This window comes from Tachyglossus aculeatus, chromosome 17 (genome assembly GCF_015852505.1).
Source record: "Tachyglossus aculeatus isolate mTacAcu1 chromosome 17, mTacAcu1.pri, whole genome shotgun sequence".
NCBI classification, from domain to species: Eukaryota; Metazoa; Chordata; class Mammalia; order Monotremata; family Tachyglossidae; genus Tachyglossus; species Tachyglossus aculeatus.
This window is the reverse complement of record NC_052082.1, coordinates 55,473,041-55,489,712: the sequence shown is the minus strand read 5'-3', so window position 1 is coordinate 55,489,712 and position 16,672 is coordinate 55,473,041. Positions and strand designations below refer to the sequence as shown.

General features: G+C 53.4%; 1 protein-coding gene across 1 annotated transcript in view; it reads right to left on the bottom strand.

Annotated features, from left to right (window-relative positions):
- HIP1 (huntingtin interacting protein 1) overlaps positions 1-16,388 on the bottom strand; it is a 44,812-nt gene extending 28,424 nt beyond the window's left edge. Inside the window, exons 1-2 of the mRNA XM_038758883.1 lie at positions 16,306-16,388; positions 858-921 (exon numbers count right to left, since the gene is read on the bottom strand). Of these exons, the coding sequence (XP_038614811.1) occupies positions 858-921; positions 16,306-16,323 (82 nt within the window). The 5' untranslated portion in view covers positions 16,324-16,388. The remainder of the gene's footprint in view (positions 1-857; positions 922-16,305) is intronic.
- Between the last annotated feature and the right edge of the window lie 284 nt (positions 16,389-16,672).

Below are 16,672 nucleotides of genomic sequence, written 5' to 3'. Positions count from 1 at the left end.
GGCACAGACTTAGGCGCACACGTGCGCACACACACACGCACTCTCTTTTACACTGACACCGCTGCTTCAGCGCCCCTGGCAGCCTCCCTCTGTTTACATTCTGCACGCATCTTTTTAAGACTATTAGTGTCAATCTTTCCGACTCCAAGCTCTACCTCTTGGGCACAGGATCAAGTTCTTGCTCTGCCCGAGATATTCATTCTTTCTCTCTCTCTCTCTCTCTCTCTCTCTTTTCCTCCTTCCCTCCCCGTGAGGCTCTTTGAGGACAAGGAGGCCAGCGACCTCCCTAGGCTTTGGAGGGTTGGAGAGGCCTTCACCAGGGCTTTTGTTCTCCCCAAATAAAAAGTCCCGGAAAGAAGGGGGAAGGGAAGGTGTTAGGCTCTTTCCACCATGTAGGCCCCAGACGAGGTGGAAGGGATTGAGAAGCTGTAGGGGCTGGGGAGAGGAGCAGGGAAACTCTTTTACACACACACACACGCCCCCCCCCCACCCCCCCAACTCCACCCTTCTCCTCTCCCTGTCGGTGGAGGTGTCTGTTCTGCTTTCCTATAGTTGGCTGCCCATTGTCCTCACCTTCCCTCAGCACCTTCCGCCCCCCATTCCCAAACCCTCACCAATCCCGGGGCCTTCAGAGCTGAGGCACTGTCAGGCCCTCGCTCCCCGGGCGAGGAGACCATCGGGCTCTGAGGGCCTTGCCAAGCGGAAGAACCTTATGCCCGGCTAGGCCTCACCCCGCCGGCACCGGGGGGGCCGCTCCCACTCCCGGGGGACCCAAGCCTCGGGGTCCCCGCCACCCTGAAACTTCAAGAGCCCCCACCTCCTGACCCCTCGCGGGGGACCGGCTCCAAAAAGGATATTTCTGGCGTGTTTCTCCTTCACGGCCACTTCCTGTGTATTAATGGCCTTATTGATGCTGACGGTCTGGAAAACAACGGAGGGGTGGGGGGAGGAGAAAGGGATGAATAAGCCGCCAAGGGTGATGTGAGCGGTTCCCAGACCCCTTTCCTCTCTCCCTCCCGCTCGGCATTCCTCCCTTCCCCACCCCTGCCCGTCCGTGCCCGCCCTCCTGCCCGCCCGGCCTGGCTCCAGCGGCCTCTGGCTTGGTGGAGGGAGGGAAGCGGGCACGGCTCCCGGGCCAGCTGCTCAGCCCAGGCCACCGCTCATTCACTGGGCACAACAACACAGCAATTAAAATGGTGACAAAGAGAAACTTTTCATTCCTGAGGGAAACATTATTCCTCTGGTCAGGGTGGCGGCGGCAGCAGCAGCAGCGGCAGGAGGAAGACTAGACAAGTTGAGGCTTCCCTCCAAACTCATGGAGGAAGAGCAGGGGCCCTCCCTCCCCCCTCCTCTCCCCTCTCCTCTCCCCTCTTCTCTCTCCCACCTTCCAAGCCAGACAAATTGACCCTTCCTGAGCACAGTCACCGCATCGGCCCATGAAGCAGAAACCCCTCTTGTTCCCGGCCCATTAGGCAGAGAGTGGATGACGGGGGCTGAGCAGGGTGCCGCTAGAAGGGAGAAGTGACGACCCTCGGCGGATTTCCCCATCTGGTCTAGTCAGCGACTCAGCCCCACATCTCTGGCGGACAGGGGCTTTCTCCATCTCCCAGACGGGAAAAGACGGGCAGGGGTCACTGACGACCAGTGGGAGGCCCGGGGATGGAGCCTGCTCCCAAGCTCCTGCCCAAACTGGGCTTCCAGTGCAAAGCCGGCTGGGGATCTCCGACCCAACGTGAGGCCTTTGGTGAAGCCCAGAAACTCTCAATCCATCAGTGGAATTTATTATTATATTATATTATAATATATTATTATATTATAATAATAATAACAGAATTTGTTATGCACTTACTATGTGTCAAACACTGCCTTAAGCGCTGGGATAAATACAAGCTAATCTGGTTGTCCCTCTCCCACGAGGGGCTCGCAGTCTTAATTTCCATTTTACAGAGGAGGGAACTGAAGCACAGAGAAGTGAAGTGACTTCCCCAAGCTCACCAAGCAGATCAGTGGTGGAGCCAGGATTAGAACCCAGGTCCTTCTGACTCCCGGGCCCATGCTCTTCACTAGGCCATGCACTTACTCTGTGCAGAACACTGTATTGAGCACTTGAGAGGTAATCAATCAATCAATCAATCGTATTTATTGAGCGCTTACTATGTGCAGAGCACTGTACTAAGCGCTTGGGAAGTACAAATTGGCAACACATAGAGACAGTCCCTACCCAACAGTGGGCTCACAGTCTAAAAGGGGGAGACAGAGAACAGAACCAAACATACCAACAAAATAAAATAAATAGGATAGAAATGTACAAGTAAAATAAATAAATAAATAAATAAATAGAGTAATAAATATGTACAACCATATATACATATATACAGGTGCTGTGGGGAAGGGAAGGAGGTAAGATGGGGGGATGGAGAGGGGGACGAGGGGGAGAGGAAGGAAGGGGCTCAGTGTGGGAAGGCCTCCTGGAGGAGGTGAGCTCTCAGCAGGGCCTTGAAGGGAGGAAGAGAGCTAGCTTGGCGGAGGGGCAGAGGGAGGGCATTCCAGGCCCGGGGGATGACGTGGGCCGGGGGTCGACGGCGGGACAGGCGAGAACGAGGTACAGTGAGGAGATTAGCGGCGGAGGAGCGGAGGTTGCGGGCTGGGCTGGAGAAGGAGAGAAGGGAGGTGAGGTAGGAGGGGGCGAGGTGATGGACAGCCTTGAAGCCCAGGGTGAGGAGTTTCTGCCTGATACAACACAACACAACAGGTACAACACAACAGAGTCAGTAGATACGGTCCCTGCTCTCAAGGAGTTTCCAATCTAACAAGCCCAGAGCTACCCACTTGACCATCCTTGCTCTTGGGTCCTAACAAATCTCTGACCCTCAGTGTCCACCGGCCCTGCCCGGCTCTTCTTGAGGGGTCCCATGCCCTCCCCGGGCTGCCCAAATTACCAAGCAGCAAATACCACATTGGCAACTTCCACGATCAAACTTCCCTACACATATTAGAGAAGCAGCTCGGTCTAGTGGAGACAGCCTGGGAGTCAGAGGACCTGAGTTCCGATCCCGGTTCTGCCACTTGCCAGCTGTGTGATCTTGGGCAAGTCACTGAACTTCCATGGGGCTCAGTTCCCTCAACTTTAAAATGGGGAAAAGAAACCTGTTCTCCCTCCCCCTTTAGACTGTGCCACGTCCCCCAACGCCAGCCCAGTGGGGAACAGGGACTGTGTCCGACCTGATTATTTTGCACTTCCTCCAGCCTTCGGTACAGTCTTGGTACAGAGTCAGCCCTTAACAACGACCACAATGATTATTGTTGTGAGATTCCCTTGAAACCAAAATCGAATGACTAGAAAGGAGGGGAGTTTATCTGATGCCTTTTAGGCCCGTTGCCTGATTTCCAGTAGATCTCAGACTCGGACTAATGGATCCAGGGGGCCAGGAACCAGCCGCCGGGCTTGGCAAGCTGGGCGGGAACATTCCCTTTCGGAGGCTCAGGGCCGACCTCCCGGTAGCCCAGTCAACAGCTCCGCTGGGAAGCCCCACGGGTGGGCCCCTTGGGGTCACCCGGCCCCACCCCCGTCAAGAGCCCTTTTCTGGTCTCTCTGGGCCAAGATGCGGCTGGGAGGTTGTGGGGGTTGGCGGGCTCGAGAGCTTCCTCCCACTCCGTTTCCTCACCTAACCTATGCGGCTCTCCGGGCGTTGGAGAGTCTCGCCCCGGACCACCCGCCCGCCCGGAAGGTTAGAGAACGAGTCACATAGGACTCGGCGTTTCCTGGAGTCACAGAAGGGGCTGAGACCTTTCAGAGTTTCCCCTGAAAGAGCTGCATTGTACAACGCTTCCTGCCCTGGCCTCTATGTGCCACGCTAGTTCCGGAGAGGCAATTATCGGCGGCCGTACACAGGAAGGCGGGCTCTCTCCCAGCACCCCCTGCCCCCCAACCCCCCGCCCCAAAGGCAGCCCACACCGGGACACGGCCAAAGCCAAGAAATCACTGACTGTTTTCCTCTGGAAAGCAAGGCATGGGCCCTGCCCGCTCCTTGCCAGCTGGGCGCTACCCAGTCACGCACACAGCTCTTGGCCAGGCCCCCGACCAAGGGGCCTTGGAGAGCGGAACCTCGTTAGACTCCGCGCAGGAGCTGGGGTGGGGGTGGGGTGGGGGTTAGAAGAGCGCAGGGAAAACAGTAGGTTCCCGAGGACCGGTTGGGAGTCCAAATTCCCACTCCTGGCTCCAACTCCCTGTCTGCAGAGTGGACTGGGCTACTGCTTGCCATCCCGACGATGCTGTGGGTGAGAGGACTTTTGGGGGAGCAGGTGGGTGGGCTATTTAGTAGGCACTTAAAGAAGACCCCCCCACCCCACCCCAGGTGCATGGCTTAACAGAATGATGTCATAATGACCATTATATCATTGCTATTGTTAATTATTCATAATAATTATTATTATCATTATCCTGGGCTGAACCAGTTCTCCGTTCCAACAGACCCATCAGACTCCTTAGGTCCTCACATTCAGGCTCTGCTAAGCCCTGTCTAACTTCCTACCTCAAGACTTTAAGCTCGTTGTGGGCAGGGAATGCGTCTGTTATATCATTATACTGTACTCTCCTGAACGCTCAGTACAGTGCTCTTGACAGAGAAAGCACTCAATAAATACTATTGACTGACTGACTCCTGGTGCCGGCTGCCTCTGGACTGAATCTCTAGGCTGGACTGGTCCCTGGCAGGCCACGAGGGACCCTGGAGGAATAAGACGGGGAATCATGAGCTGGAAATTTTTGACCTCCTCTGCCCTAGGAGGTAGAGCTGGGAGCAGTGGGGCCTAGTGGATAGAGCTCATGCCTGGAAGTCACAGGGATCTGAGTTCTAATCCCAACTCCTCCGCTTGTCTGCTGTGTGACCTTGGGCAAGTTATTTCACTTCTATGGACCACAACCCAGCGCTTAGAACAGTGCTTCGCACATAGTAAGTGCTTAACAAACACCATCATCATCATCACAATTACCTCTTCTGTAAAATGGAGATTAAGACTGTGAGCCCCATGTGGGACAGGGACCGGGTCCAACCCGATTAGCTCGTATCTACCTCAGCGCTTGGTACAGTGCCCGGCACATAGTAAGTACTTAACAAATATTATAAAAAAATAAAGGAGGGTGACCATAGTGACCAGAAACTTCCATCTATGGACATGTCTGTCCATTGGGATCTGTCAACATTTGATGGCAAGCTCCTCTCCAGAGTGCAGTGGTTTTATGGCAGGTCTACAGCACGGACAGCACTGCACCTACGCTTGGGAGAGTACAGGCCGAAGCCAAACACACGTTCCCCAAGTGGTTGGCTTTAGACATCTGGCTGTCCCAAGGAGGAAGGCGTTTACCACAGCCGCTCCAATCCATAGGGCAGTGTGCCCGACCTGATTACCTTGTATCTACCCCAGTGCTGAGTATAGTGCTTGGCACAGAATAAGCACTTGGGAAACACCACCGCACTGGGCACACGGCTTAACGAAATGTCATACGGGTCACTGGGTGGAAATCCGCCCCAAACTCTCTCAAGAACGTGATACTAGAAAAGACTAATGATCAATGCAGCCTCCTTTTATCGACTTTAAAACGAGTCGACTTCAAAATGGCTGGGCCCCAAAAGTTCTGCCGAGGAAATCCGCTCCTGCTGCCGCTTTGCCCTTTCTGACAGGGTGCCCCGAGGCAGCTGCCTCCCGTGCTTCCCACTAGGAGCCAGCCCCGGTTCTCTGCCCAAGAGGAGCAGCCTCTGCGGCCCTCAGGGATGGGGTGCGAGGCACTGATTTCTGGTCAACTGGTCAACAGTCGGGGGGCGGGGGAGGGCGGGGTGCCTGCATGGATTCCTCTCCACCCCCTGCGTCTCCTCCTGCTGCTGGGAAGCACTCAGGTCCCTTGCCAGATTCTGCGGTTGAAGACTCCGGCTTGGAAGTGGCATGACCCAGGCTGCGGGGAGTTGCTGGATGACTTGCAGTTGTACCCGTGACCAAATTTGGCTTTCAAGTACCGGGGGCTTTAGTGTGTGCTCACCTCCGACAGACCCTGAGCCTACCTTCCTTTACTGAAGGCACATCTCCAAGAGGCCTTCCCTAAGCCCTCCTTTCCTCTTCTCCCACTCCCTTCTGTGTCGACCTGACTTGCTCCCTTTATTCATCCCCTCTCCCAGCCCCACCAGCACATATCTGTCATTTATTTATTTATATTAATGTCTACCTCCCCCTCTAGACTGTAAGCTCGTTGTGGGCAGGGAGTGTACCTGTTCATTGTTATACTGTACCCTCCCAAGCACTTAGTACAGTGCTCTGCACACAGTAAGCGCTCAATAAATACAACTGACTTGACTGACTGACAGATCTGGCCCTGTTGGCTGTGGGGACATGTTGGCACTGGCCGGTGAGCAGGCTTTGCCGGGCTAGAGGAAGAGTGCTTTGTGGAGGAAGAGAGGATTGAGGACGGGAAGCCTGTATAAAGGCTCCCCTACAGCACTTACCTACATATCTACATAGAGAAGCAGCGTGGCTCAGTGGAAAGAGCCCGGGCTTGGGAGTCAGAGGTCATGGGTTCAAATCCCAGCTCCGCCAATTGTCAGCTGGGTGACTTTGGGCAAGTCACTTAACTTCTCTGTGCCTCAGTTACCTCATCTGTAAAATGGGGATGAAGACTGTGAGCCCCACGTGGGACAATCTGATCACCTTGTAACCTCCCCAGCACTTAGAACAGTGCTTTGCACATAGTGAGGGCATAACAAATGCCATCATTATTATATCTTTGAATTATATATTCTAAATTATTTATTCAATTTCTATTCATTGAGTGCTTACTGTGTGCCAAGCAGTGTACTAAGCACTTCATATGAATGTCTGCCTCCCACCCAGACTCTAAGCTTCATGTGGGCGGGGAACATGTTCTCCAACTCTGTTGCACTGTACTCTCTGGAGCATGTAGTACAGTGCTCTGCACATAGTAAGCGCTCAATAAATACCATTGGTTGAGGTGGAAGAGGAAGTTTGTTACGGACAGGGAACAACACATCTGCTGATTCTGTTGTATGCTCTCAAATGATTAGTACAGTCCTCTGCAGATAGTAAGCACTCAATGAATACCATTGATGGGGGACTGGCTGTGTCTCACTCTGGGACAATAATGGTGATATTTGTGAATAAATACTTATGATATTTATTAAGAGATTACTATGTACCAAGCACTATACTAAGTGCTGGAGTTGATACAATATAAGCAGCTTAGACAAAGTCCCTGTCCCACATGGGGCTCACAAGCTAAAGGACCGAAAGAACAGGTATTGAATCCCCACATTACAGGTGAGGAAACTGAAGCATGGAGAAGTGAAGCGACTTGCCCAAGGTCACACAACAGGTAAGTGGCGGAGTCGGGATTAGAACTGGTTCCTCTGTCTCCCAGGCCCAGACTCTTTCCACTGGGCCACCCTGCTTCTCTACATCTAAGATGCCGGGAATGGTCTGTGGGGTGGCAGAGCGTAGGGAGAAGACAACAGGGTGATGGGACAGTTGGTGAAACACCCTGCCGAAGGTGCTATCAATCAATCAGTGGTATTTATTGAGTGCTTAGTATATCATCATCATCATCAATCGTATTTATTGAGCACTTACTATGTGCAGAGCACTGTACTAAGCGCTTGGGAAGTACAAATTGGCAACATATAGAGACAGTCCCTACCCAACAGTGGGCTCACAGTCTATAAGGGGAAGACAGAGAACAAAACCAAACATACTAACAAAATAAAATAAATAGAATAGATATGTACAAGTAAAATAAATAAATAAATAAATAGAGTAATATGCAGAGCACTATACTAAGCACTTGGGAGAGGCCAATACAACAGAGTTGGCAGACACGTTTCCTGTCCACAGTGAGCTCACAGGCTAGAGAGGGAGTACTGGGAAGGGACAGTGGTCCCTTCCAAAGGGAGCAGGGCTTTCCCACTCAAACTGAGTCACCTGCTCTGTCTCTGCCTGGCCGCCCCTTTCAGGAAATGGTTTGGGCTTCCTCCTGCCTTCTGCACACCCCGCCCCCAGCCCCTTCCAGTTCTCAGGCAGCTCAGTGGGCTAACTGGGTCTGACCCCAGCAGCAGACTGGGACTGGGGGAGGCTATGGGGAATGGGGGGGATGGTCCATTGACTCCCTGAGGTCAGGGTTGGATGAATCTCTGGAAGGCAGGTCCCCACCTCCTAATCCATCACCTTCTCTCCTGTTTTCTTTTTATCGCATTCAACACTTTACTATGTGCCAGGCACCGTGCTAAGCGTTGGGAGAAGATCCAAGCTAATCAGATTGGTCGCAGTCCCTGTCCCACGTGGGGCTCACAGTCTTAATCCCCATTTTACAGATGAGGTAACCAAGGTCCACAGAAGTGACGTGACTTGCCCGAAGTCCTGCAACAGACAAGTGGAGGGGCCAAGATTAGAACCTGGGTCCTTCTGACTCCCAGGCCTGTGTTCTAGCTATTAGGTTCCGCTGCTTCTCTTCCTGGTGGCTCGCTCCAAGCCCACTGGAGCCCCCGAGGTCTCCCTCCCTCTCCGGGCAGGAGCTCGGGTTGTGAGGTTTGAGGGGCAGCTTCTCTTTGGGCTCTCTAAAGGTGGATTTTATCATCTTCTTCCCCCCAATACCATCCCACCGCTCCCCCCCGCCCCACTGCCAGTTCCTGGCTGACAACAGAGCGATGATGACACTTCCTCTGAGGAGAAGAAAAGGGTCACTGCTCTCACTTCTCCTTTGTGGGAGGTGAGGCCAGTTTCCCTCAGGGAGGGGGAAAGGAGAGGGTCTTGTGCTGCCCAGAGGGGCGGAGGATGGGGTGAAGCGATCCAGGAGGGGCTGCTGGGAGGTTGGCCAACCCTCTCCCCCTGAAGTTGGCATTTTGTCCCACTTTCAGGCCCTGAGTTTCCTTACTTTACCAAAAGAACCCTAGCAGAGTTGAGCCACCCTGTTTCCTCGGTTCCCTGCTGACCTGCCCAAGGAGAAATCCCAGTGGCCCCTAGGGGAGTGAGGAGGACCGGAGTTGGGGAGAACAGGGAGACGGGCAACGGAAGCTCCAGGTTGAACTCAATCAATCAATCGTATTTATTGAGCGCTTACTATGTGCAGAGCACTGTACTAAGCACTTGGGAAGTACAAATTGGCAACACATAGAGACAGTCCCTACCCAACAGTGGGCTCACAGTCTAAAAGGGGGAGACAGAGAACAGAACCAAACATACCAACAAAATAAAATAAATAACAAATAAAATAAATAATAACAAATAACAAATAAAATAAATAACAAAATAAAATAAAACTCCATCAGGAGTATTTACTGAGAGCCGTCTGGGTGCCGAGTACTGTACTCAACGCTAAGGAGAACACTAAAAAGGCCATGGACATGATCCTTTCCCATTCTCACCAGTTTGTGAAGAAGAACCGCAGGGAGAGGATTAGCAGACTGCAATCTGGGGACTAGGGGACAGAGTCGCCCTTGGCCTCCAGAGCCCGGGAGACCTGGGTTCTAACCTAACTCTACCAGTTGCCTGTTGGGTGACCCTGGAAAAGTAATAATAATAATAACTGTGGCATTTGCTAAGCAGTCAAGCAGTCCAGGAGTGTACTAAGTGCTGGGGTAGGTAAAGATAATCTACTTATTGTTGTATTGTACTTTCCCAAGCACTTAGTTCGGTGCTCTGCACACAGTAAGCACTCAATAAATATGACTGAACGAATAAATGAATAATCCAGTCAGACCCAGTCCCTGTCCCACATGGGGCTCCCGGTCTAAATGGGAGAGGGAACAAGTACTGGATCCCTATTTTTCACACGAAGAAACAGGCAATGAGAAGTTGTGACTTCGCTTTCCTCCATGCCCCAATTTCCTCAACTGTAAAATACGCCCAGTGTGGGACAGGGACTATGTAGTAATAATAATAATAATAATGATAATAATAATGTTGATGATATTTGTTAAGCGCTTATGTTCGATTTGATTGTATTTACCCCAGGGCTCGATACCCAGTAAGTGCTTGATACATATGGTAATTATTACTAACGAACACTACAATTAATATTACTACCATCATTATTAGCGCCCTCTCCCACCTTGCCTGAGGAGATCCAGGGAACGTGTCCCTTAAAGGCGTCTTTAGTCTTCAGCTCCACTGGCTGGCCCGGACGTCTATTCCGAGCTTCAGCTTTGGCTGAGGGAGTGGCGTTCTAAGGGCTTCTCAACTTTCTTGGTATTTATAGTTTCAATTCCTCCAGTTTGAGAGAGGCTAATCTTAACCAGACACTTGGAAGCCAAGCTTCCTCAGCCAGAGGCTTGCAAGTTGACACTTCATCATCATCACCGGACTAGACACTTCATCATCATCACCGGACTAGCGGTGTTTGTTAAGCACTTTACTTTGTGCCGAGGACTATGCTAACCCCTAAGGTAAATGCAATACAATCAGATTGAACCCAGTTCCTGGCCCACATGGGACTCAGAGTCTAGGTAGTAAGGAGAACAGGTATCGACTCCCCACTTTCCAGATGAGAAAACTGAGGCCCGGAGGAGGGAAATGACTTGCCCAAGGTCACCCAGCAAGCCAGTGGCAGATCCGGGAGTGGAACCTGGGCCCCACCTCTCCAGCCCAGGTTCTTTCCATTCGGTCCCATGGCCGAACCTTTTCCGGGAGATTCTGTATTCCCGCGTGGCTCAAGTCCACCTTCCCCTGGCTCGGGGTGTGCAGTTAACTCCTCTCCAGGCCATGCCTGGGGTACAAACGCTGACAGTCCTCAGCCAATCTAAACCAAGGCCAACGTCCCCGACCCCTTTCTCCCGCTCCAAGTCTTCTGTGGCCAAACACCTCTGCTCGGGGAGCTTGGCTCTCCTCAGACGCGTGCACTATGGCTATCTCACTTGTTATGTGTGTTATGGCTATTTCTCTTGCTCACTGGATAAAAACATTCCCTCATCTCTCCAGCACCTTTTGATCTTCCCATTGGGAGGAGGCTTTTGTGCTGCCGGGGCGTCTCTGGAAATGCCGATGCTCAGCCTGTGCGGTGGAGGGAAGCTGGATTTCCCTTCTATCTTGACAAAATCTCCCAGATAATCGCCTCCGGCTCTGGGCCCTTGGGGTCCCCTCTGTCAAATCTGACTGCTCTCGGCCTTGGACGGTAACAGTTTATCCAAGGCCATGGGACAGTAAGGTGGCCAGATTTTGTCAGAGAAGCACAGGCTACGGAGAAAGCGGGGGGACACCGAAGCCCCCAAGAGAGATCCAGAGGGGCTCAGGACCCCTCCTCCGGGCCCCGAAATCTCTACGCACTAGGGGTGTTGAGGTGACCAAAGGCCGATCTCAGCAGTCTTGACTTCTGTAGCCGACCCTAGCTTGATTCTTCTGTCATGACTGCCTGAGAGCCAGGGTTGGGGGTTCTGAAAAGCCTTTAGGTGGTGGCCAATGGGGGGGCTTTTAATAATAACAATAATAATAATACCTATGGTATTTCTTAAGTGCTTACTATGTGCCAGGCACTATACTAAGCGCTAGGGTGGATGCAAGCAAATCGGGTTGGATTCTATCCCGCACGAGACTCACAGTCTTAATTCCCATTTTACAGGTGAGGGAACGGAGGCACAGAGAAGTTAAGTGACTGGCCCAAGCCCACACAGCAGACAAGTGGAGGAGCCGGAATTAGAATCCATGACCTTCTGACTCTCAGGCCCGTGCTCTATCCACTAGGTCATGCTGCTTCCCGTAAAAACCTTCCTCTCCCTGGTTATCTTTCACTAACTAGACTACAGGTTTGCTTGCCTGTTGTTGGCTGAGAGGCAACATGGCCTAGAGGAAATGGAATAGGGTGGGAAGTCAGGGAAGACCTGGGTTCTAGACTCAGTTTGGCCACTGTCCTGCTGTGTGACCTTGGGCAAGTCACATGACCTCTCTGAGCCTCACTTGCTTCATCTGCAAAATGGGGACAAGATGCCCTCTTTATGAGCCAGCCCCATACGGGTCAGGATTTGTGTCGAAACTGAGGCTCTGTGTCTCCCCTGGGTCTTGGTAAGTAGACTGTTAGCTGTGCTCTCCCAAGCGCTTAGTAACAGTGCTCCGCACATAGTAAGTGTTCAGTAAATATGATTGACTGACTGACTCATTGTGGGTACCGAATGTGTCTGCTAACCTTGTTGTACTGTATTCTCCCAAGTGCTCAGTACTGTGCTCTGCACACAGTGTTAAAATAAAAACCACCGACAGATTGTAGAAAGTGCTTAGTAAATACCATACAATATATGTGGACGTTTATCGAGGACCCCCAAATACATATTACCGCCCCCATTAACAGTCTGGGAACACTGTTCCTTACCATTTCTACCGAAAAAAATAAAGTCCCGCCCAAGCCATCAAGTGAAACCACCGGAATTCTGAACTTTGGCTGGCCTGACCCAAAGGTTTAAAAAATCTTCAGCCTGCAGAATCTGCCTGGACTCAAGCCCTCCCGCCCAGCTCGAGCCTTCGGCTTCTGTCTCCGGGGCTCCCTCTCACCGGAAGACTCCAAACAGAACCTAGGGAACAGGAGCTCCGAGGAGGCCGAGTTTATCCTAATTCTTTCCGGCCCACTGCTTAACTCCCTCTGGACCCTGGGATCGGGGTTAATTTGCCCATGGGCAGAAAGACAGATCTTCTGAGATGGGGGCGGAGGGTGCCACTCTGGGCTGGAACTGCTCCAGTCCTGGCGTCAAGGAAACAGATGAGGAGGCGAGGGATGGGAGTGGACCGGAAATGGCCCCGCTCTGCCTTTGCCAAGAACCGTCTGGCCCAAACCCATTCGAGTGGCGCTCGAAGGCTTCATTCGAGTGGCGCTAATGGAGAGATTGATGGGAGGGCGAGAGAGGACGCCCACCTACTGAGGTATCTGCCCCTCACCCCATTTTACAGATGAGGTAATGGAGGTACAGAGAAGTGAAATGCCTTCACTTCTCCTCCCGGCAGCCATTTTAGCACGAAGGAATTCAGAGCCGGGCCGCGGCCCCCGACGGTCCGGTCCGCTTCTGCCCTCATCAAGTGGGAGCCGTGTGGGCTTCTCGGTCTGTTCACGGGCCCGGGGGCGGCGGCGGGCACCTCTTCATCCCGTCCGGCCCGTCGGCCACCCCGCTGTGCTCTGATGGCAGCTGCCCCCGGCCGGTCCCCGTCTCTGTTTCTCCACAAGGGGACCCATGGGTAGGGGCACAGCTGGCACGCCCCAAGGCGGAAGGACACATGTGAGGGGGATGGACCGTAAGCTGATTCCTCTAGGCCCATTCTCTACAGCCTGAGAGAGCCCTATCGGGGCTGGGCCCGCAGGGGCATCTCTTTGAGCCGCCGGCACGGCTCTCTGGGTCAGGAGGGAGGGAGGAAAGGAGAGAGGGCAGCAAGACTTCTCAATGCTGCCGAGAAATGTCCATCACATTCGAACCAACCGAGCGTCTGGCTCGGCCTACCCCGGCATTCAAAAGGCAGTTGGCATTAATGCCAGACCCGTGGAGCCTTAAGAAGTGCCCCCTTCGGAGAAGGGAGGAGATGGGAATGGGGGTGAGGGGCGGGTGACGGGGGAGGAAAGAGTTTAATGGTTAGAACGGGGCTGGTGGAAAGAACACAAGACTGGAAATCAAGAGTCCCTCTAGACTGTAAGCTCATTAAGGGCAGGGAACGTGTCTGCTAATTCTGGGGTACTGTGTTCCCCCCCAAGCGCTTAGAACAGCGCCCTGAACATAGTGAATGCTCAATAAGTACAACTGATGGACTGATTAATTGACTGAAGTTCGGATCCTGGCTTTGCCACTTGCTTGCTGTGTGACTGTGGGCAAGTCAGTTTACTCCCCTGGGACTCAGTTACCTCGCCAGTAAAATGATACCTGTTTTCCCTTTCCCCTTGGACTGTAATCCCCGTTTGGGACAGACTCTGCGTCACATCTACCCCAGCAAGTAATAGGCGCTTAGCAAACATCACAACTAGTATTGTTATCATTGTTTAAACCTAAGTTCCATCTCAAGCCCCAATGCCACATGACATTCATCCAATCATCTTCTCTCCCACCCTCGCCGGCTCTCCACCAGTGCAGGCTACTGGGACAACAGAGGGGAGGGGACAGTCAGGACTCCAGCTCACCGGTCTATCTCTTGGAGACCTGGCCCCAGTGGCACTGAGTGACAGATCCTCTCATTTAACTTCTTACTTATGGAAGTGGTGTGGCCTAGTGGAAAGAGCACGGGCTTGGGAGTCAGAGGACCTTGGTTCTAATCCCAGCTCCGCCATCTGTCCGCTGTGTGATCTTGGACCAGTCACTTCACTTCTCTGGGCCTCACATTCCTCAACTGCAAGATGGGGATTCAATACCTGTTCTCCTTCCTTCTTAGACTGTTCCCCCCTCTGTGAGACAGGGACTGTGTCCAACCTGATTGACTCTTATCTACCCCAGTGCTCAGAACAGGGCTTGACACATAAAAAGCACTTAAATATGAAAAAAAAAAACCAACCCTTCCCCTCAAAAAAAAACCTTCTCGATGCCTCAGTTTCCTCAACTGTAAAATGGAGATTAAATCCTTCGCTCACTTACTTATACTGTAAACCCCATGTGGGACAGACACTATGTCCAGCCTGATTTTCCTGTACCTATCCCAGTCTTTGGTGCAGCGCTTGGCACATAGTAAGCATTTAACAAGTACCTTAATTATCATCATTATTATTATTATTCATCTACATATTCTGGATTCCTTTTTGTTCCATCTTTAGAAGATTTTACATCTGTCTCCTCTGCTAGACCCTCCAAGACAGGGATCATGTCTATTAATTCTATTGTGCCATCCCAAGCGCTTAGTACAGTGTTCTGCACACAGCTGGTACTCAAAAAATACTGTTGATTGAATGAGCGAAACACAGGCTCTGTCCAAATCCCTCAGTCCTGCCCGGAGAGTGGGTGGGGAGACGCTAGGTTTTCTTCTCTTTGAATGAACTGAGGACCCACACATTCTGAGGGAATTGGGGTTGGGGAGGATTTGTTTTCTCTTCCACCTCCGGCCATCTTGCATGTGCTCGGAGGGGAGAGATTCCGCTCCCGTTTGGTCTCGTCCCTGGAACCGTTGGCTCCTCCGCTTGGTCCCCATTCACGGAGTCCTAGAGACTGATAGACAGCAGGGATGACCGAGTCCTCAGAGAGCAGGGAGGGAGGGGGTTTCCACCTCCTCATGGCAGGGAATCACCACAAACACACACACACACACCCTCCCCCCTCACACTCCTGGACCCCATCCACCTGGATCCTCCGCGGGCTGCCTGCACCCCGGAAGGAGGAGGTGGATGGATCAGACTGGACCCCCGGATCCCTCACAGGCCTCTCCCGCCCACCCCTGGCAGCTATTGGGGGCTTATGGGGCACCAAGTTCTGATGGCCAGGAAACCCGCTGCCCCTCGATAGTCCGGTGGTCGGTCAGACGCCGACCGTAGCCAAGCCAAGAGATCGCCCAGGCTCCGCATGAATCCAAGTCGAGGGCGCGCCTGGGCCTGTGCCCTCTGGAGCGTTGGCAGCCGAGGGGTGAGGGACCCCGGCCCCACGGCTTCTACTCCCGCTGGTTCCACGGGGGTGGGGTGTCTTTCATTCGATCATATTTTTGAGCTCTTACTGCCTGCAGAGCACCGTACTAAGCGCTTGGAAAGTACAATTCGGTGACACACAGAGACCATCCCTGCCCACAACGGGCTCACATTCCAGAAGGGGGGAGACAGGCATCGAAACAGGTCAACAGCCATCAATAGCATCAACACAAATAGAATTATAGCTCTATGCACATCATTAATATAAGTAGATAGAAGTATAAGCACGCCCGGGACCCGCTCTGCCCAGGCAGCCGCCCCCGGCCAGGGTTCCCCGGGTCATCCCCGAAGGGGCCGGGGTGGAGGGTGACCTTTGAGGCGGCTGAGGATTGGGGTCCGATGGGTTGTACCGTCTTGGCACTGAGCTGTGCCCGCGGGCACCCCCTTATCCTGGGTGTCAGCTGCCCGATGGGCTAAGGAGGCTCCACTTGGCTCCTTCCAGGATTTGGGGGTTCCCGGCCTCCCTCCCTCCCCATCCCCTCCTGCTGACCCGTGGCCAGCTGGCACACCGGACGGTCCGTTTGTCTGGGGGCTGCCCCCCATCTCTCCAAGAAGGGGTGTGTGTGGGGGGGATCCTCATGCCAGGGCCGCTCGTTCCCCGGGGGCACAGGGGGGGGACCCCAGCTTCCCTCCTCTCGCCCTCCCCTGCCCTTGGGAGGGGACCGGCTTCGGGGGGGCGTTGCGCTTACCATCTTGCTGCCATCCATGGCGAAGGCTGCGATGGGGCGGGGGTCGTGTCTTGGGGGCTCAGCGGAGCGGGCCGGGCCGCGGCGAGCCCCGGGCGGCGGAGGGGCCGGGCACCGGGAGCCGGGGCCGGGGCGGGGCCCCGGGACCCCCGGCCCCCATGGCCCGGCCACCCCCGGGGACCCCCAGGCCCAACGCCGGACGGAAAACACACACACACACACACACCGAGGACCCCCGACCCCGGCCAGGGACCGGCGACGACGAGGAGGAGGACGAGGAAAAAAATCAATAATACATTGTTTGGAGAAAAAGAAAAGAGGGAGAGAAAGAAAGAAAAAGAAAAAAAAGGAGGGCCGGCCTTGGCTGGAG